Source organism: Dicentrarchus labrax, unplaced genomic scaffold (genome assembly GCF_905237075.1).
Source record: "Dicentrarchus labrax unplaced genomic scaffold, dlabrax2021, whole genome shotgun sequence".
NCBI lineage: Eukaryota > Metazoa > Chordata > Actinopteri > Moronidae > Dicentrarchus > Dicentrarchus labrax.
The window spans coordinates 1377582-1397924 of record NW_026136875.1 but is presented as its reverse complement, the minus strand read 5'-3'; the positions used below and the strand labels follow the sequence as shown (position 1 = coordinate 1397924).

The following is a 20343-nucleotide window of genomic DNA, read 5'->3' as shown; positions in this document are numbered from 1 at the left end:
CCTGAAGGTCAGAAAGGCTGAGATCTAGTGAGTAAAGATGGATTATTTAATGTTTCTCTTACCATATTGGTAAAAACTGCAGTTCAAGATTAATTAATTCCTGTCCTGGCATGTTGGAGCAGCTGATAACTGCACAACCTCTCCCTGATTGTTATGTCGTTATATAGAAAGTAAAGGGAAAAAAGGAGTCAATGGAATTATATCACCAATAATTAAAAGCACAAATTTAGGTTCACTAAAACTTGTTGAGTTATTACTTCAACAGTTCATTGTTGGGTTTAATTCAGAGACTCCACACATTTTCGAGGATTAAGTTACTTTTATTAAAATGTGCTTTTAGGTTTTACAGTGAATATATCAGCAATGGACACAAAGAAGGAGGAATAAAGTATAAACAATTTTTGTGTTTTGAGTTCATTCATTCATTGAGTTGATAAAGAGTGGATAGAGAACAGTTTGTATTGATTCATTATTCACACTGTTGTGAGACCTTCAGATGTACTCAAGCTCCAGGTGTCAGATTAGATTTTAAAGATCATAAAACCTGACATTACTTAATGTTCCTGCTGCAGCGACTCAGCGAACTCCAGGTTCACAGTTTCCACCTCAAACTGTGAACTCTGTTGAGTTTGTGCAGGGGGATAAAAGGTGAGTTCAATCTGACGTCTACAGGAGATCTGATTCTTCCTCTGTGTTTACTCAGTGTGTGTGTGTGTGTGTGTGTGTGTGTGTGTGTGTGTGTGTGTGTGTGTGTGTGTGTGTAGAGAGAGAGAGAGTGTGTAACTCACATTAAGTTAATATTTATTTTGTCGACTGTGAAATGCATCACAAATGTGTTAGAGAGAGAGAGACACAGAGAGACAGACAGAGAGAGAGAGACAGAGAGAGAGAGAGAGGGCTGCAGACAGACTGTGAGCAGTAAAGAGAGGAGTCTCAGTGATACAGTTTTTCTCTGACATTTCATTTACATTTATTCCTTATCATCATCATCATCATCATCATCATCATCTTCTTCTTCTTTTTCTTCTTCTTCATCATCATCATCACCAATGTCGGTTCTTCCTCTGCGAGTGAAAATGTTGCGGCAGGTCTGGAGGTTGAAAGGCATCGCCGTCCTCGTCTGCAGCCCGTTCATCCTGCTGCCACTCGCCATCAGCACCACGGTGAGACCAGATCACAGACCAGTTCATAGACCAGATCACAGACCAGTTTACAGACCAGATCACAGACCAGATCACAGACCAGTTCATAGACCAGATCACAGACCAGATCACAGACCAGTTCATAGACCAGTTTAATGAACACTAACCAGTTAAAGTTACCAGTTTATAGAAAATGACAGACTGGTGATTGACCAGTTTAATATAACACTGACCAGTTCAACCAGTTTAAATAGCTACTTTACTAAATAACAGCCAGTTCTGGTGGCCAGTTGAAAGAGCTGTAACCAGTCTAAATAACCAGTTTATTGAACACTGCAACAACTGAACCAGTTCATTAATAACTAACCAGTAACACTGACCAGTAGTGGAGGAGGCACTCAGATCTGAATATACTTTAATATACTGATTTTATATGATTGTATTATAATTATTGATTCATACAGCACTGCATTGGACCAGCTGACCAGTTACATTAACCAGTTTAACTCCCATTTAAACTGAAATTATTATTCTTATCATTCATCTTTAAGTTTTCTTGTGTTTTGTCTCTTCTTTTATTGAATTACACAGTAACCCTGGCAACCAGCTTCAAGGTGCATTACTGCAGCCTCTTATATTATATTCTATTCTATTATATTCTATTAAAATATTATATTATATTAATATACAAAATTCATATATTATATTATATTATATTAATATACTATATCAATATATTCTATTATAATATATCCTATTGTATTATATTTCAGTATTAACATTATTCATGATCATATTATCATCCTTTATAAATATTATGATTATGATCAGTATCAGTACATTGTGACACCCTCGGTTCGGAGCTTGTCTCCTCCAGTTGTTGTTCAGTCTTTGTTCAGGTTGCGTTCACAGCTTTCTGTCACTGATTAACAAACAGAGTCCAAACTGTTTAAAAGTTCACTGTCATAAGTTACTGAGAATCACTGAGCCCAGAGTCCAGAGACACGTTAACCTGCTGCAGGGACAGTTCTCACCTCCTGACACAGTAAACACGGTCTCATTTAAATACAGTACTCCTTTAAAGTACTCATTTAAATACAGTACTCACATCTGTTATATTTCTGTTCTTCATCAGGGCAGAAATACATGTACAAATACAAGTATTGGCATCAAAATATACTTAAAGTACCAAAAGTATGAAGAATAACACATACTATATTATTATAATTATTGATGTGTTCATTGCTTTAACTTTAATCTATAATAATACAGCCTCATTTATTAGTTTATTTATATGTTTGTGAAATGATTGTAATGAAAAATGACTTCAGCCATTGATTTCCTGTCGAACTGATTAATGGTTGATGGTTTCAGCTGTTCGATTCTATAAACCTTCATATGTTTGTGAGTAAGTAGTATTAGAAATAAAAGTACTTAGTTACATCCCTCCTAAAGGTATTAAAGAACATTAGAGGAATGTTCTCTGCTCCAGTTTCTAAAGGCTCCTCAAACCTTTCCCAGAAATCCTCACTTCATGGATTCATCCTCACAGCAGGAGTGTGTGCGTGTGTGTGTGTGTGTGTGTGTGTGTGTGTGTGTGTGTGTGTGTGCTGCAGATGTCTGAATGAATGTTAGGCCCAACAGAGACGGTGTGTTTGGACAGTCGGCTCCTATCAGCAGCCTCCCTGCTGTTAACGGCTCATTTCACCTCATTGTTATGCCGCCGTGTTCTCACCTGCAGCTTCACGTGTTCTCTACATAAAACCTCAATTATATATATATACTACTTTTATACTTTGGAGGAAGGACGTGTACCAGGAAGTGTTTCGTTCTTGTACCGTAAAGAAGTTGTGGGGGGACAGTGAACGCACAAAAGACTTTTCCAATATTTAACCAAGACTAACCATCCTTAAGGTCCACACACACAAATGTTTCAGTCTGTTTATCTTATCTGACTTTCTACGTCTCCTGTCCTCCAGTATTTGTGCAACACTGACAGGAAGTCCTGTTTTAGGTACTTTCTGGAGCGGAGTGTTCTTGTACTTTATTGTTGTACTTAAACGTCCATATTTCAGAAACGCTGCAAATGAAAAGGCAAATCTGTCTTTTTAGGAAATGAAAGTAAAGAACCGGCTCTAATTCTTTATATTAAATCTCTTGAAATCTTTTCGGGGGCTACCAACAAGTCATTTTTCACCAGTACATTTATATTTATCTATTTTTTTCTGTTACGTTCTTCTTTAAATTAAATTAAATCAGCACCACTCACACAGGCTTTTGTAGTTTTGTGCTTTGGTCCTGTTGGTCATGAGAACTTGCACTGTCTGTGGTCACAGCTGGATCCTGGAGTCCAGCAGGTGCAGGTTCTGCTCAGAGTTCACAGCACGAGTCTGTATCCACATTTCTCCCACTTTTCTCCCACGTCCTTTGTGTTTGTAGTTTAATGTTACATAACGAGGCTGTTTGAATGAGACAGTGAGTCTTTGTCTTTTCCTACACCATGGAGGAATGTATAATGTTTATACTTTTATCTCATATTCATATATATATATATATATATATATATATATATATATATATATATATATCAGCGTCTTTAAGAGTTAAAACAGCTGACTGCAGGATTATCTCCATCAACGAAGCGATGGAAACATTTAGTCAGGTTTTATTGGGAGGACTTCTTTGAAAAAACTATCACTAAAACAAATCACTACATTTGGACTATGAATTAGTTTTATTCTTTACTAATACAAAATAGTTTTTCTATTTTATAGTACAAGATACGTAATTAACATTAAGACAGGAAGACATATGAGACATGACATGGCAACAAACACTGACAGCAACTGGAGTAACAACAACAACAACAACAACAAAAAACAAAATATCCCAAAATTGCCATTATTCCCTTAAAAAACCCGAAACCCGATAGTATAGTTTGCACACTGCCTAAGAATTCAAATATTTGTCTCTGTGTGTGTCTGTGTGTGCAGGAGGCGGCCTGTGCTTACGTCATAGCCCTCATGGCGGTGTACTGGTGCACTGAGGTTTTGCCGCTGGCCGTGACGGCGCTGCTGCCGACCATCCTGTTCCCCGTCCTCGGCATTATGGAGTCCAAAGACGTAAGACTGGACGCACACACACACACTCACTGTACTACAACTACTGCAGTATGAGGCAGTAGACACTGTAAATATGTTAGACAGCATCAACTAGTATTAGATTAGGTACATAAATTCACACTGCTCAACTTGTTCTTAAACATTAAAAAGAAAACATAAGCGTTGACATTATGTGTCTAACCTTTGCAGATTGTTTCTGTTGTTGTTCAGGTGTGTATGGAGTACCTGAAGGACACCAACATGCTGTTTGTGGGTGGTCTGATGGTGGCCGTGGCCGTGGAGCACTGGAACCTCCACAAACGCATCGCGCTCAGAGTGCTGCTGCTGGTCGGGGTCCGACCAGCCATGTGAGTTTCAGTGTTATCAACATGAACTTTTGTGTGGGAATCAATTTTCTAGGCTCTATGAATAGCATATATTTTGTTTTATCAGCATTTAACACAAGTTTGAGACCAATGAGTGCCTCTTGGAGAATAATAAAAGAAAGTTTCAGGTTGTCAATAGCCAATTGTTTGGAGCAAGCCCAACAGTATAAAATAGCATCCGACCCAGTGGCATTGAGATACTACATAGAAATAGTCAATCTTCTGTTTATGTTTGTTTAGGTTTAGAGGCAGCAGTATTAAATGAACTGTTGAACTTGTAGTAGGTTTAAGAAAAAGTACAACAATATAAAAATACTTATCTACAAGTTCTACTTGAGTAATAGTACTAAATTATCATCAGTAAAAGGTACTTAAGTAAGTAAAAGTGCTAATTTTGCATAAAAAGGCCCCTGACTGACTTATTATTATATATTGTCGGTGTTAATGATTGTTAATACTGATACATCAATGTGTAATTACACCGTTACACAAGTCGGTACATGTACAATGTACATTTGTCTATTGAGATGGTGACGCAGCTGGAGTGTGCAGTGCATTGGGGCCATTGTTTAAACAACGTTATCATTCATCTGTACTAAATTATTTTAGTGTTTCCCCAGACTTCACTCAAAGTGACTCAAAGTTCACTGGTCATACTGGTTGATTTTCTACCTTGAGTGTTAAAAATCCTCTGGTCCCGTTTTTAGTTCTCTGGTTTCATTTTCTGATGAGGATTCTTGTAGCATCATCACATTTTGTCTCCCAGGTTGATGCTGGGGTTCATGGGAGTGACAGCCTTCCTGTCCATGTGGATCAGCAACACGGCCACCACTGCCATGATGGTCCCCATCGTCCAGGCCATCCTGGATCAGCTCAACGGCAACGTAGACCCTGAACCCTCCTCCAGCAGCCAGAGAAAGAGTGCTGTTCTACACCAGGAACATGAAGAGAAAACCAGCAGTATCCTGCAAACTCCTCCATCAAACGTCCTGGAGAATGGTACGAACGATGTTCTGTGCTGTCTGCTGGACCCACATAGGTTAGATATCCTGCTTTAGAAAAAACAGCCCAGTATCCCAAGGAGTTACATCCACATTGGATTCAGCATAATTTATTCTGTTGGGTTTATTCTCCCAAGCAGAAAGTAGCGGGTCCCTTACAAAGAGAGGATTAAGTATGCAGGGGATTAATGTTCACCTTTTTATAAACCTTAACCATTCTGCATTTAGCAATGGATATAAAACATCCAGGGTTTAACAAAATCAACCAATATCGATGCTCTTGTCCAGTGAAAGGGTTGAGAAAAAGAGGCAGGTTGACTCTAATATGATACAGATCTGGATACATTTCCATAAACTTGAATACCATACATATAGGATGCAAGCCCTTTTTGTCCAGCATGCTCAAACCGTAGGGTGCTATTCATACGTCATCCCTTGATATCATGTTAAATCTGTGAATCATTAAGTGACTTAAAAACTACGGACATGTCGCCCGGTTAGTTCAGTGGGTAGAGCTGGTGACCAATGTACCGAGGCTGAGTCCTTGCTGCAGGGTTCGAATCTGACCTGTGGCCCTTTGCTGTGTGTCATCCCCTGTCTATCTTCAGCTGTCACTATCATATAAAAGACAATAAAAAAACTACTGACATGGAAAGTTTTCTGTAGTCCGACATTGAACTTCTGAACGTTTCCTCCCCAGGTCAGAACGGGGTAACCTTAACACAATTCAACTCGGAGAAAATCAGCAACCTAAAAGACAACATGTCCCCTGAGCAGGAAGTGTTGTCAGAGAGTCAGATGGACAGACAGGAGGTTGTTAAACATACACCGCAGGACAAACCTCCATCAGACTGCACCAACAGTGGGCCAGGTCAGTCCACAGAGGAGATTCAAAGAGGGAACAAACCTGTATAAAAACTGATGCATGATTAAGAAAATCACATTTTAAAATGTGCAAATCAGTCCTGTAAATGACTCTAGAACTGTCTGTGGTAGTGGTCGTGTCCGTGGAGAACGCCTGCTGCCAGATGGAGTTGGAGGAGCTGAGCGACGAGCAGGAGGAAAGGAGAAAGATGAGTAAAGGACTCCTGCTGTGTGTGTGCTACGCTGCTAGCATTGGAGGCATCGCTACTCTGACTGGAACCGGACCCAATCTGGTCCTGATCGGACAGATGAGCCAGTGAGTCCTAATATACCAGCAGAAATGTTTTCATAGCACAAGTAGTGAAAACTGTGTATTGTACCAAAACACTTCCGATACTACGATGACAATTTTATTGACTGCTTAAAACTGTTTGTACTACTTGGTAGAACCAAAGCATGACATTGAATATTTGATCAAATTTGTAATCTTTGCTTTGATCAGAAAAATACTTGATTCAAAACTAAATTTGGAGGGCTTTTGACTGTATTTTCTTGTTCAACTACTTGTGCTTAGAAAGTAAACAGAATTATTTTTCTGCTTGTGAAGTTGTGAAGTTAAATCTATCGTCTCTTGTTACTTCCTGTCTGGCTCTTCCACATAGACTCTTCCCTCAGAACGGTGACGTGATCAACTTTGCATCCTGGTTTGCGTTCGCCTTCCCCACCATGGTGTTGATGCTGACTCTGGCCTGGTTCTGGCTGCAATTCCTCTACATCGGCTGCAAGTGAGTCGCTTCACCAAAAACACACAAACAAAACCTTCCTGCACGTGTGTCTCAGATATTACTGATAATGTTGTGAAATATCGATTGCCTGCCTCTGTATCGCAGTGGTGGTGGTTATTGTTCAAAAACGTTCAACTTGTAGTTTATTTGCAGATCGTTAAATGTATGTTTTCATTCCTTGCAGCCTGCGGAGGACGTGGGGTTGTGGGGCGGTCCAGTCAGAGAAGGAGCGAGCGGCGTACGAAGTGATCAGGGAAGAACATCAGCGCTTGGGGCCGATGAGTTATGCAGAGATCAGCGTCCTGGCACTCTTTATCCTCATGGTGATGCTGTGGTTCACACGAGACCCACGCTTTGTGGACGGCTGGGCCACCCATGTCTTCAACGCCAAGGCTGAGTGAGTACCAAAAACATACGAGTATACGAGTATATGTTGTTGTTGTTATGTTATTTATGGTGTGAGATACAACAAATATCAATGCAATAGTGATTTGAATTTCTCCTACGGGGGATCAATAAAGGTACATCTTATCTTTATCATTTGTCAGAAAAGCCCTGGCTGTACACAGGCAGTGGTGGAACAAATACACAGATTCAGATGGGTTTAAGCTAACATTACTGCAAAGCTTCTGAAATATATTGTGATATTGTGATTTTAGCAGGCACATTAGTTTTCTTGCAGTGATTGACTCACTGCTGGAGCCAGCCTCAAATGGCCATTAGACGAACTGCAGCTTTTGTTACTTCAGTGTTGGCTTCATTTGCAGCCACAGAGGTTGCCGCTTGGTTGTGAATCTGTTTTCTAAAAATACAAAATAATAGAAAGAAACATCAATATAGACAAATAAAAAATATTATCATAAATATATACATTATTATTAATTAAAAATAACTAATTAAAACAACATTTCTTGGTACCGTATATGTTGAGCAAAGACATTTCTTATTTCTGTCTTTGTTTGGATCAGGAAACAGAGGACCAACTTGTTAAAAAGGTTCAAATGTGTTTTCGGTTGCAGCAGACAATAATTTTACAGTTAGCTCGTCAGAAGAGACTACAGAGAGAATACATTCAGAACAGCAGGAGGTTTTGTTAAAGAGATGGTTGCTGTGACTCAAATGAGAGGAACTCTCAGTAAGTGGAGGTAAGATTGGATATGGAGAATATTTATTATGGACTCTGGCAATGATAATCAGACAGACGTTCATTCACTCATGCTGTAAAACAAAAACACTTTTCATACAAAATGTAACTTGTTTGTTTTCCACTGATAGGACCTGTGAACATTTCTGTGTATTTGTATCTACATAATCTGTAGTTTAGTTTCTGAGTGAATGATCCTTTAAACTGCTCTCTGGAATTCTTTTTTAACAGAAACACTGCCTTGAATAAATTTGTCACATTTCTATGTGTTCATGCATTAATGTAAAGTGGAAAAAAGATTCAGTTCAGGGGTCTGAATGAACCCAAACTGCTGTTTAACGCAGACCTTGGCTCGAGGCAAAAATCCCCGAACACACAGGAACCAGAGGTGAAGAACAAACAAAGAGGAAACGTGTCCTGAGTACAAGCTGTAAACTTTGGTGTCAAGTCAACAGAGGGTCTGACCTGTGGTACTAAGCTGCATGTACTGCACAAGGCTTCTGTTATTCTGATTATGTTCAAGGGAACAGAACGGGCCACAAGTTCAGAATCTGAACCTTTTACCGTTATTAGTTTTCTCTGAATGTTGACCAAATCACTAGTTTTGGTGTAAAAATCAGTGTTACACTGCAATTTTAATATAAGTTGGTTATTATTTGACCAACCACATTGTTCAATTTATTTTAGCAATAAAACCCTTTTTAGTTGGTAAACAGATTCCAAACCCCCCTAGGAAACGTCACTTAAAAGCTAGATGTGGATCAGTGACATGCGGTCAGGAGTGACATCCTGTCATCATGGAAAAAGATTCAATATATAATAAACAAATAAATTAAACGGTTATATTTATCAAATGATTTAAACTATGAACTAATTTTCCATTTAACTTAACTTATTAAAAATCAGATACGGGGGAGAGACGCACGGTGAGGCAGCAGCAAGCTATGCCTCACCTTGGATTGCGCAATCCCTCACAAACTGTGCTCTGCCATGCAATGAGAGCGTGTTACTGTCTCTCTGTATGTCGCCAATCAAATGTTTCAAACACTTTTAATATTTGCCCCCCTGACTTTCCGTAGTTTAGCTGGTGTATATAATATATGTGTGTGTAACCTGTTTCTGTGTTGTCGTATGTTTTTGTTATTTATTTGAGTATTCAGGTGTCAATCTGTCATTATCCATTCAGGGTCTATTAGAGATAAGTATGGGGTAACCTACCGGACTCTGAGAGGGCGAGATTAAAAAGAGTAACCGAGCGGAGACGTAAGAGAGAGAAAGAGACGCTGTGCTGTTCATGAGTTTGTTAAGTGTTGTTAAAGTTGTTTTATTTCTTTAATTAAAAACTTGTTTAGATGAGCCACAAACAATAACAAGACAGCTGCTGCACTTCTTTCCGACTCGTAATGCCCAAAGACAACTGGAACGCTATCAGTGGTACAAGCCAGGCAATGATGTCACGTTCTCGCGGCAGAACAACTCGGGCTCCGAGTTCACGAGAGAAATGGAAAGCACCATTAGCGTTGCTAGTCGGGAGGAGAAGGACGGCGCACCTGCGGGTGAGGAGCCGGGTTTTCCTACATGGACTAGTTTGACAACTTTCATCAGCCGCCACTGGACAGAGGTTTTGAACTAAACAAACAACGTTTCTGTCCACTGTGAGTGTAATCAAACGGATCTTCACATGAGCTCCAACTGCGAGCCAGCATGCATGGTACCATAAACTGAACAAACTAAAAACCCCGGGTATTTTATTTGATTTATTTACATTTTTATTTGGGTCATGCTGAATAAATGTTCCCCTATTTTTTTGTAATTGAAACTGGGTGTGTACTAATTATTCATGGTTCAAATAGAGTAAACATTGTGTTTTATGACTGAAAAGGAAGGTGGTTATTAAAAAGTATGCATGGGAGTTCACTGAACTTGGCCTCTCTGCACCCTAGTGAAAATCAGATTATCTAGTCGAAGTAAATGCGTAGAAATTTCATATTTACCAATTCACCTCCCATGTGAAATTGTTTAAAAGTAATCAAGGTAAACATTTTGTTACAAATTAGAATTGAGTAGGAGGGCTACATTTATAAATCTGATTCTGATGAAGTCAGTGCCTCACCAGCCATGAACCTCACCGCACGTCACTGATGGGGATGAACCATCCGCAGCCTGGTAGGAACGTACCAGTGTCTTAAATCAGATTCAAGCAGCCACCGGTAGCCATTGCAAGGTGCGAAGAAGCAGTGTAGTGTGGGAGAATTGAGGGACCAGCCATGCTGTTGCACTGTGGATGAGCTGCAGAGGTCAGATGGCACAATCAGGCACACCAGCCAGGAGTTTGTTGCAGTGGTCTAGATGCGAGACGATTGTCTGCATGCGGAAGAGGAATCCTCTTGATGTTGTGGAGAATGAATGTGCAGGAGCGGGTTGTCTCAGGTATCTCAGTATCATACCGTGGGTCCTTACAGTCCGAAGCACAGACACCACAGAGTTCTCAGTGTTAATACAGAGGTCATGGACAGGAGATGCCTTCCCTGGAAGTCTTTGTCAAGTGGTGTGCAGACTTGCAAATATTAATTCTGTCACCAGGGTTTCAGACCGGGGAAAAGACAGAATTACTTGAGAGTCATCCGTATAAACGTCATGCGAGTGAATAACAGAGTCAAGAGGCTTGAGAGAGGGTAGAGAGGAGGGGACCCAGAGCAGAGCCCTGTGGGACTCCAGTAGTGACCCAGACAACTAAGTTTTGTACAGCTGAACTTAGGTTCTCGGGTCAGTTCCAAACAGTTTGTTTGTGGCGCCACAGGAAGGAAGTTTATAATGGCGTCATCAGTGTTTTGTAACTGACCTCACAGTCCTTGTCTCACCTGGCTCCGCCTCCTCACCTATCACCTCCTTTCTTATCCACTCATTCATTAACTGCCAGCTGACCTCACCTCACAAGACCAGCGAAGGACGTCATCCATTGATCTGTTTGTCCTGACGAATATCTGACAGGAGACAAAAAAACAAGACTTAATTTCTTACGGCTAACCACCGTTTTTTTATTTTTGGTATTGAATATTCAGACACATTACAGAGAAAATATGAGTAAATAGAAATGAATGAGGCTCTTTTGGTTAGATGTTATAAGGCAGCAAAATTGCTTAAAATCCACTACTGAAGAAGCCTGTGAGAGACCAAACTTAAGTATAGTACAAAAACTAGATATTTTCATCACTTGGCCCCCAGTTTTTTTCAAGTAAGTCTCAATCAGTCTCTTCAACGGTCTTCAGTAGTCATAAAAAAAAGGTTAACATTGAGTGACGAGTTCATTCTCCTTATCCTTAGAACAAAAGGTTAAAGGCAGCAGAACACCGATGTATGATCTCCTGGCCTGGTTTTGTTTTGTTTTTTTGGAGGGGTTGGGGGGGGGTCACCTTGGACCTGCAGTTTGTGCAAACGGATCATTTCAACATGTTTCCTAATTACACATGATGATAGTGAAGCTCAGACGTGCAGCTGATAACTGACCCAAATCACCCAAAATTTAATCTGATGTTACTCGCTGACCAAAACGAATGATTCAAACCTTTTGTGCGTCTGTGGTAGTGAGTTATTGGCTGTTTACACAGCTTTATCCTGAGTTATAGCTCATTGTTTGTCTGGTTTAACGTCTTTTTCAGAACAAAAGCAGTATAAACCCAATGTACACTACCAGTGAAACATTTAGCAGCTAAGGAAGCAGATATTTCCCTCAGACCTTGGTAGAGCAACCCGTCTCCTCGTTTCGGTTCACGTCCAGACTCTGCAATAAAAGCACTTCGGTTAAGGTTAGGGAAATAACTTTTTGTGTTAAAGCTGCAGTGTGTAACATTGGGAATGAATGTATTTAAGTAGCGTATAATGATCTGAAAATAAGAATCGTTGTGTTGTGTTTCGAGACACCAGGTCCTCTTCTATTGAGTCTGCCATGTTGAACCACCATGTTTCTACAGAATGGCAAACCAAACGCTGGATCTAGATCATCACCTTCATTGGACCCATAAAGACACCAGTACCCCAGTTCAGCACACCCCTAACCTTGATTCTTTTGCTATTTTTTATCCATTTTCAGTTCTGTTTGCACATGTTTGCAGAGAGACAGATAGATAGTTTAATAGTATTGCTTGGTTTTAAATTTTAAATTACCGAGGTACAAAACTGAACTTACTGGGGGGGTTTGGAGCATCAAAGTTGTTATTTGTAGACAATTATTTCACAACTTTTATTGTGTAGCCAAAATACCAGAAACTCTAAATGGCGGTACTCAATAAGAAGTAAGGGTACCCATGTGGATAAAAATCAGAAGAGCCGGTACTCAGTACTGTTGAGTCCATGTCAGGCTCTTCTCTAGATAGAGACTTTTACGTTTGTGGCCACCATCGTCTCCCCTATACAGTTCACAACCCGTTCTCATTCCCAGGTCATCAAGTACAGATAGCAGGATGTAGTTAGTTGCAATCTGCAATTTTACCACTAAATCCTACAAACTGGTCCTTTACATGTCAATCGTGTGTCTCAACTCACTGCTGACTCCTGAATGCTGAAGTCACTACGAGAGGATAGTATTATGAGATTGCCTATTTTATCATTTTGAATGTTTTATTAACAACATTTCGTTATTGTGTGAATGGAAAACATAATTCTGTCTTCATTATGTTTCTCTCAGAACATATTTGCAGTTGCAGACAAGTCAGTCAAGAAAAGCAGCCAACCCTCATACTTGAGTTTTTTTTTCTATCCTTGCTTAAAAGAACTGAAACAGTTCATCAATTATCAGAATAGTTGCTACTTTACTACTTTTCTGTTTTTTATTGATTAAAGGAAACCTACTGTCCTTGTCCTTCTGTCATGTATATATTGTAATAACTTTACCTTTGCTCCAGATGAACTGTGAAAGCTTTATTTGGACTGATAATATTCAACTAATAAATAAATAAGATGTTAAGATGAAACAGTTAAACTATCACACATGATATCAGATTCTTTGTAAAAATTCCCTCCTGAACTGAGCTGAAAACTTTTCTTTGAATGAATTCAATTCAGTTCAATTTTATTTGTATAGCGCCAATTCATAACAGAAGTTATCTCAGGACACTTTTCAAATAGAGCAGGTCTAGACCGAACTCTTTAACATTAATTACAGAGACCCAACAGTACCACCATGAGCAAGCACTTGGCGACAAGGGCAAGGAAAAACTGCCTGTTAAAAGGCAGAAACCTAGGACAGATCCTCCGGCTCTAGGTGGGTGGTCGTCTGTCTCGACCAGTTGGGGTGAGAGAGAGAGAGAGAGAGAGCGAGAGAGAGAGAGAGGCAGAGAGAGAGAGAGCGAGAGACAGACAGACAGACAGACAGGTGCATAGCAACAACAGTATTGGCAACGGCAATCTAGCAGGGAAATGTCCTCAAAAGGTTAAAAAAGACACAGAAAAGACAGAGGGTGGATTTGGAAATACTCCAGTACTTTTAGCCGCAGGACAAATACAAACACTTTATGGTGAAATCCCCATTCATGAACTAGTGTTGCACCATGTTAGGATTCAGTAATAGCTGATCCCTTACAAGAAGGATTTCACAAGCCAACATTTTAAAGACCTAGTATTAATTGCTAATTTTGGACTTGACATACTTTATATAGCACCTTTCATACAAACATGCAGCCCGAAGTTGACGAAGCAAAACTGAAACAACACATAAAAAACAAAAATGAACAACAATAAATAACATTTCGTCAGGCTAAACATTAATACAATATAAATAAAATATAAAATAAATCATCAAGTCGAAAAATCAAATAAACACCAGGTAGACAGATCATGTTGAAACCTAAAAACTAAGGTTGTAACAATACTACAAATTAAAACCAACCTCCCAACCTCGGGAAAATATTTTACATATGTTACATTGTGCTCAACTTCATTTTAGAGGGAAAATAAACATTTTAAATTGATTTCACAGCTATAGTTACCAGTTACTATTCAGATCAACATTTGACATGATCTGACCCAAACCCTAAACTCAGCACACCCCTAACTTTGATTTAGGAAAACGGCTGCTTATATTAGTGGATAGAGCAGTAAAAGTTATTATTAATACATTATGATGAATGATGTGAAGACGTTCATCAGTTCATTATCTGCTCTTATAAGCAACACAAGAGGAAAGTGACATTTCTGCTCTGTTCATTTTTGTGGAATGTGAAGTTAATTTGAGCAGTTGAAAATACAAATATTCTTCTTATCGTCTCTGCAGGTTCGTCACGGACGCGACCGTCTCTCTGTTTGTTGCCGTCCTGTTGTTTGTTCTTCCCTCTGAGCCGCCGCACTTCCTCTGCTTCTGGAGGAGCTCTGACACAGGTAACACTCACACACACACACACACACACACACACACACACACACACACACACACACACAGAGCAGACAGATGATGATGATTTGTGATTTTAAATATTTTTTATCAAATCAGAGTCCCAGGTGTCACGAGGCCCCGCCCCTCCTCTGCTCACCTGGCAGGTGACCCAGAACAAGATGCCCTGGAACATCGTCCTGCTGCTGGGAGGCGGCTTCGCTCTGGCCAAAGGCAGCGAGGTGTGTTCTCCTGTATCGTTTCCATCACATGATAACGCAGTTTTCTGCCAATCTTAACGGTTGGCGTGTAAATTGCCAAAAAGCTTTGCTGTGAAAACGGTGACGACGAGTCCTCTACGTCCATGGAAGACAACCAAAAGACATTTTTGGACAAGACATAACAAAGTCAAAAACAGACTTAAACCGCCATGTATTGATAGATATGATGTATGATTGATAACGTTAACAGTTACTGACTAATCAACTGGCTACAAACTGGCTCCTCTTCCTCCGTTTCATTCCTCTCCTGTCCCTGCCTGAACCCCCAGAGTCAGAGTCCTGGTTGGAGCAGAGTTTTCTGCAGCTGTCCAACAAATGAAAAGTGAATTGAGTAAAACTCTTCAATGCGACGATAAGTCGACTATTTAGATAGATTAATAGATTACTTTATCAATCCCACAACCTTGTCACAGCAGCATTTGAGTGAAATAAATAAAGACAGATATAAAAGCTATGGTGAGTGGTAAAAGCTTTGGTATGGTGGTAATTTGGAAACAGAAACTACAACATTGATCAGGTGTTGTAGAGTCTGACAGCGGCAGGAATGAAAGACCTGCGGAACCTCTCCTTCTTACACCGAGGGTGTAACAGTCTGCTGCTGAAGGAGCTACTCAGGGACCCCACAGTGTCATGTAGGGGGTGAGAGCTGTTGTCCATGATGGATGTCAGCTTCACTAACATCCTCTTCTTACCCACTTCCTCTATGGCATAGGTCGGCAATAGGCGGCCCGCGGGCCAGATGTGGCCCGCAAGCAAAAACATCTGCCCATGAGATTGTTTGAACTAGAGAATGATAATAAAAATATAAAATATACTTTTAAAAAATCGGACTGCCAGTCTCAAAAATGCTCTTTATTTGGAAACCTCATTTTCCAGAACAGAAAAATGTCCTCAATCTAAATGCTTATTTGAGAGTGAATACGCAGATCAGCGAGCTGCAGCGTGAACGCTCAACATGCAGAAACAAATGAAGTCAGTGGACAGCGCCTGGTGCTGAAACACAAGTTGTCATTCAAACAACGGACATAGGCTTCATATTATTGTGAAAATTAAAACACGACTTCTTTCAAACAGGCCAGAAATCAAACATAGGCATTTACGTACATAGAACTGTGAAAAGTAAAACACGAGTTTCAGACATAACGTGCGTGTTATTTAGGCCTTTATATGACTGTGGTGGCACCAAAAATGGAAACTGATAACAATGCATTGCACTGTTAAATCGGAACAAATCAGAGCAAAAAAGTACGAAGCAAAAAAGCTGAAGCTGTTTAGATTACTCACCTAGTGTGAAAAGTGGCATCTCCCACTGGTCACTACTTTCTGGATATCTGGTGAAATAGACGTCACTTTAATCCTCAGGCAGTTCTTGAGATTTTGGTGAGTCAGTCTATTCCTGCCGTGCGTTTTTATTGCATTCATAGCTGAGAAGGACGACTCACATACGTAGGTGGAAGGGAACATTGTCAGAATGTAAAGTGCGACTTTCTTGAGGTTGCTGTATTCCTCGGAGCATAGTAGGCCTACCCAAAGGCACTCACGGACTCCGCTTGTGTAAACAGGATCGAGACAGACAACAGAGTTTTCAGAAAAAAAAAAAAATTGGTAAAATAATCTTTTGAAATTTGGGGTAAAGTGTACTATCAGTAATCAGTCTTTACACCTTTCAGACTCAGTTCACTGCAGCATTTTGTTTACTTTGTACTAACACAACATTACGTGTGTGTGTGTGTGTGTGTGTGTGTGTGTGTGTGTGTGTGCCGTCAGGAGTCCGGTCTGTCCCGCTGGCTCGGTGCTCAGATGACGCCACTCCACTCCATCCCTCCCTGGGCCATCGCCGTCATCCTCTGCCTCCTTATTGCCACCTTCACCGAGTGTGCCAGCAACGTCGCCACGGCAACTCTCTTCATGCCTATCCTGGCCTCCATGGTATCAAAACACACTCATTCACTTTCCATACAGTCATAATACATACAGTATAGGGGTAAGGGAGGACGGACTCAGTCACTCTTGAGCTACTGTACTTCCTATAGATGTTTGACATCAACAGTGACAGAAAAAAAACGTATAAACTAACTAACGTATAAACAGTGTACGGAAGCAGAGAGAGAAGGCACTTCTCCGGCATAAACGTTACAACCGTTGGAAGTCTATCTTTCACGCTACAACCCGTTCACTGGTCATTGGTAATAAAACAGGATTAATATATAAGACTATGGTGCTAATATGGTGAAACGTTTGTCTCAGGATATGATATGCTGTAGTAAATCTGTATATTGACATTTACTGATTTTTTCTGTGTCCCAACCCAGTCCCAGTCTATAAGCTTGAACCCGCTGTATGTGATGATCCCCTGCACCCTCAGCGCCTCCTTCGCCTTCATGCTGCCGGTGGCCACGCCTCCAAACGCCATAGTCTTCTCCTACGGTTTCCTCAAAGTGTCTGACATGGTGAGTTCTGTTTTTTTTATGGAAAAAAAAAGACTACTCAGACCCACTCATGAAGTCATAATAATATAATAAATAATAATATAATAATAATAAATAATAATGTATCCTCCTTTGCGCCCCCTGCAGGCTAAAGCAGGCGTGGTGATGAACATCATTGGGATCGGCTGCATCAGTCTGGCCATCAACAGTTGGGGTCGTGTCATGTTCGACCTGGACTCTTTCCCATCATGGGCCAACGCTTCTACACCTGTGTAGGAGAAACAACCTGCTACTTTATTGTCTCAACATTTTCAGGTTTCATAAGTCACCTCTGGGTTTCTGGGTGAAATTTCAAAGCAGGGAATCTGTTTTTTGTGTTCACGCTGCAGCTTGTGACTGCTGGTTCTGAGCCACCAGGAACATCATCTTGATGTTTGGACCTTCTCACTACTGATGTTTTTCCCAAAGGTTTATCAAAGGACCTATCTTACATGAAAGTTTGTAATCAAATAATAATGGCCAAGTCTCAATTAGCATGATGGAGGCCAGGCAGAAAAATGTATTAGGCAAGTCCATTCCCATAGCACTAATTCCATCAGTAGAGTTATGTCATAAGCCCTATTCGCAGGGACTAGTGTTATCAGGGGAATTCATGTGGTATAGGTCAGTGCTGTAGATACAGGTCAGAGTTCTGTCTATTTGACTAATATGATAATAGTAAAAAAATATGATATTATTGAGATAAACTTTATTTCATAAGATTTAGAGAAGGCTAATGATTTGACACTGATTTTCTTGTAAGGACAGTTAATCTGATTGATTTTGATTTGATTGAGTCCATTTGACAATAATACTAAGTTACAGAGGACAGGACAGATACGGGACAGATGTCAGTGCTGATGATACAGGACATAGGTTGGGGCTGTACGTACAAGGCATACGGCAATGCTATAGATACAAGGCATATGGCAATGCTATAGATACAAGGCATATGGCAATGCTATAGATACAAGGCATAAATCAATGCAATAGATACAGGGCATAAGTCAATGCTGTAGATACAGGGCAGGTGTTATGCTGTAGAAGCAGGGCAGAGATTTATACTGTCTTTCAATTCATAAAATAATGATATTATTTATATTAACTTTATCAAGTTTTCATAAAGCACAAGCAGAATGATGTGTGATTAGACGGTCAGGAGTAGAAGACACATTTCCGTACAGGCTTGGATGGCGCTAATTTTACTGATATAGACCACGCCCAGTTGTGCCTTAAAAACATTCCACAATTTTGGATTTTTTGGGGGAAAGACACATATTTTATCTAATCTTCACCCAAATCTGTGCATAGCATGTTTAGATGAAGCCAAACAAGATGTATAGGCTTGTGTTTAGTGAGTATCACTTATCATACAGTTCTACCAACAATTGCTCCACCTTGTTGTCATTAATGAAACAGCGTCTTATCTCTGGAGCACACACCAATTCAGATGTGGACCCCGAACACTTCTTGCTTCAGAAGCTGTGCCTGCGAACAGCAATCACACACGTTCTCTTCAGGAAATGCAAATATTCGGTGCTGATGGAATAAGTGATGTGGAAATGGACATAATACTACATTTATAAAGACAATAGATAAACATGGAGAATGTGTTGATTTAAAATAAGAGCGGAGCCCAAATATGATGAAATATATAATAAAACAGGGGAAATTAGAAATAAAGGCTTGTCTCTAATAAAGGCCTAATCCTAAAATGTATTACTTATTACTAATTATAAACCGTTGCCACGAAAATGTAGTTAAAAAATTGAAAACGTATTATACATAATAGTGTTTTCTCTAATTTGTAAGTATTTGTTCTTTGGTGGAAATGTTATTGACAGAATTTATTTGAGAAACTGACTCCAGATCTGTGAACAGACTTTACTGATCGGAGAACTTTCCCGTCCTGGTGAGATACAAGAAGAACATACAACAACTGCTATCCCTGTGAATTGGAATTATTTTAAGGTTGTTAGAAAATATTCTGTATGTTTTGTATTGTTGTTTATTTAAACAAGTTTTTATTTAGTGAGTGAGTGAGTGAGTGAGTGAGTGAGTGAGTGAATGTCTACTGTACATACGTAACCTGCAGACTTTTATACAATCTTGTTACTAACAGTTTTATTCTATGTTAATAAAAGCTGATCTTTGAAGAAACGTGTGACAACAAACCTCTGATTGTGTAATTAAAGCAATAATACTAATAGTAATATATATATATATATAATATATATCAGTATATATCATGTGCATTGTTCTAAATAAAACAAAGTTTTCATCTTGAACATAATACTGAAGGTGTTGTTACATTTTTGCTTTTTATTATTTCTATAATATTATTTACATTTCTATTTAAGATTTAAAGTTTTATTAATTTATTTATTTATTGGCCACTGGGGGCAGCATAACAAGCAGTGCACACAACATCCCAGCATGAATACATTTTGAAATGGTAAAAATATACGCAGTTGGCCAGTATCTCAGCATTTGGTTTGTTTCTGTGAAGAAAAGTAAATTGTAATTTTTAAAGTTTCGATTATTATTTAATATCTAAACTCTGAACACAAACTTTGTTCACAGAGCCTCGTCCTGCATTAAAAAACAACTAAAGAGTTAATAGAACAACAGCCAAGCGTCAAGAAAACACTGTATTATGTATTTTTATCATTTTCAACAGAGAATTGTGTAAAACGTTCCCTAAACAGGAAATAATCTTATAATCATCCAAATGACTCCTTTTACACAAACTTCCTGCAGTTACCAAGTTCACTGTTTGGGTTCATTGTACAGTTTTTAATATAATA

The 20343-nt window shown here is 39.5% G+C and overlaps 1 protein-coding gene across 2 annotated transcripts; it reads left to right on the top strand.

Annotated features, from left to right (window-relative positions):
• The first annotated feature begins 776 nt into the window (after positions 1 to 776).
• slc13a5a (solute carrier family 13 member 5a) lies at positions 777 to 19829 on the top strand. 2 transcript variants are annotated; one of them, XR_007883748.1, is made up of 14 exons: positions 777 to 1163; positions 4136 to 4264; positions 4475 to 4611; positions 5396 to 5628; positions 6331 to 6501; positions 6627 to 6810; positions 7157 to 7279; positions 7464 to 7676; positions 14692 to 14795; positions 14908 to 15029; positions 16836 to 16997; positions 17381 to 17518; positions 17645 to 18425; positions 18478 to 19829. XR_007883748.1 is itself a non-coding variant. In XM_051394864.1 (13 exons), exons 1-13 carry the CDS (start codon positions 1050 to 1052, stop codon positions 17771 to 17773), a joined length of 1959 nt encoding a protein of 652 aa, XP_051250824.1. In that variant the 5' UTR covers positions 777 to 1049; the 3' UTR covers positions 17774 to 19829. The 2 variants fall into 2 exon arrangements, 1 of the variants encoding a protein (XP_051250824.1); XM_051394864.1 differs by having other exon boundaries at positions 17645 to 19829.
• Positions 19830 to 20343: the final 514 nt, after the last annotated feature.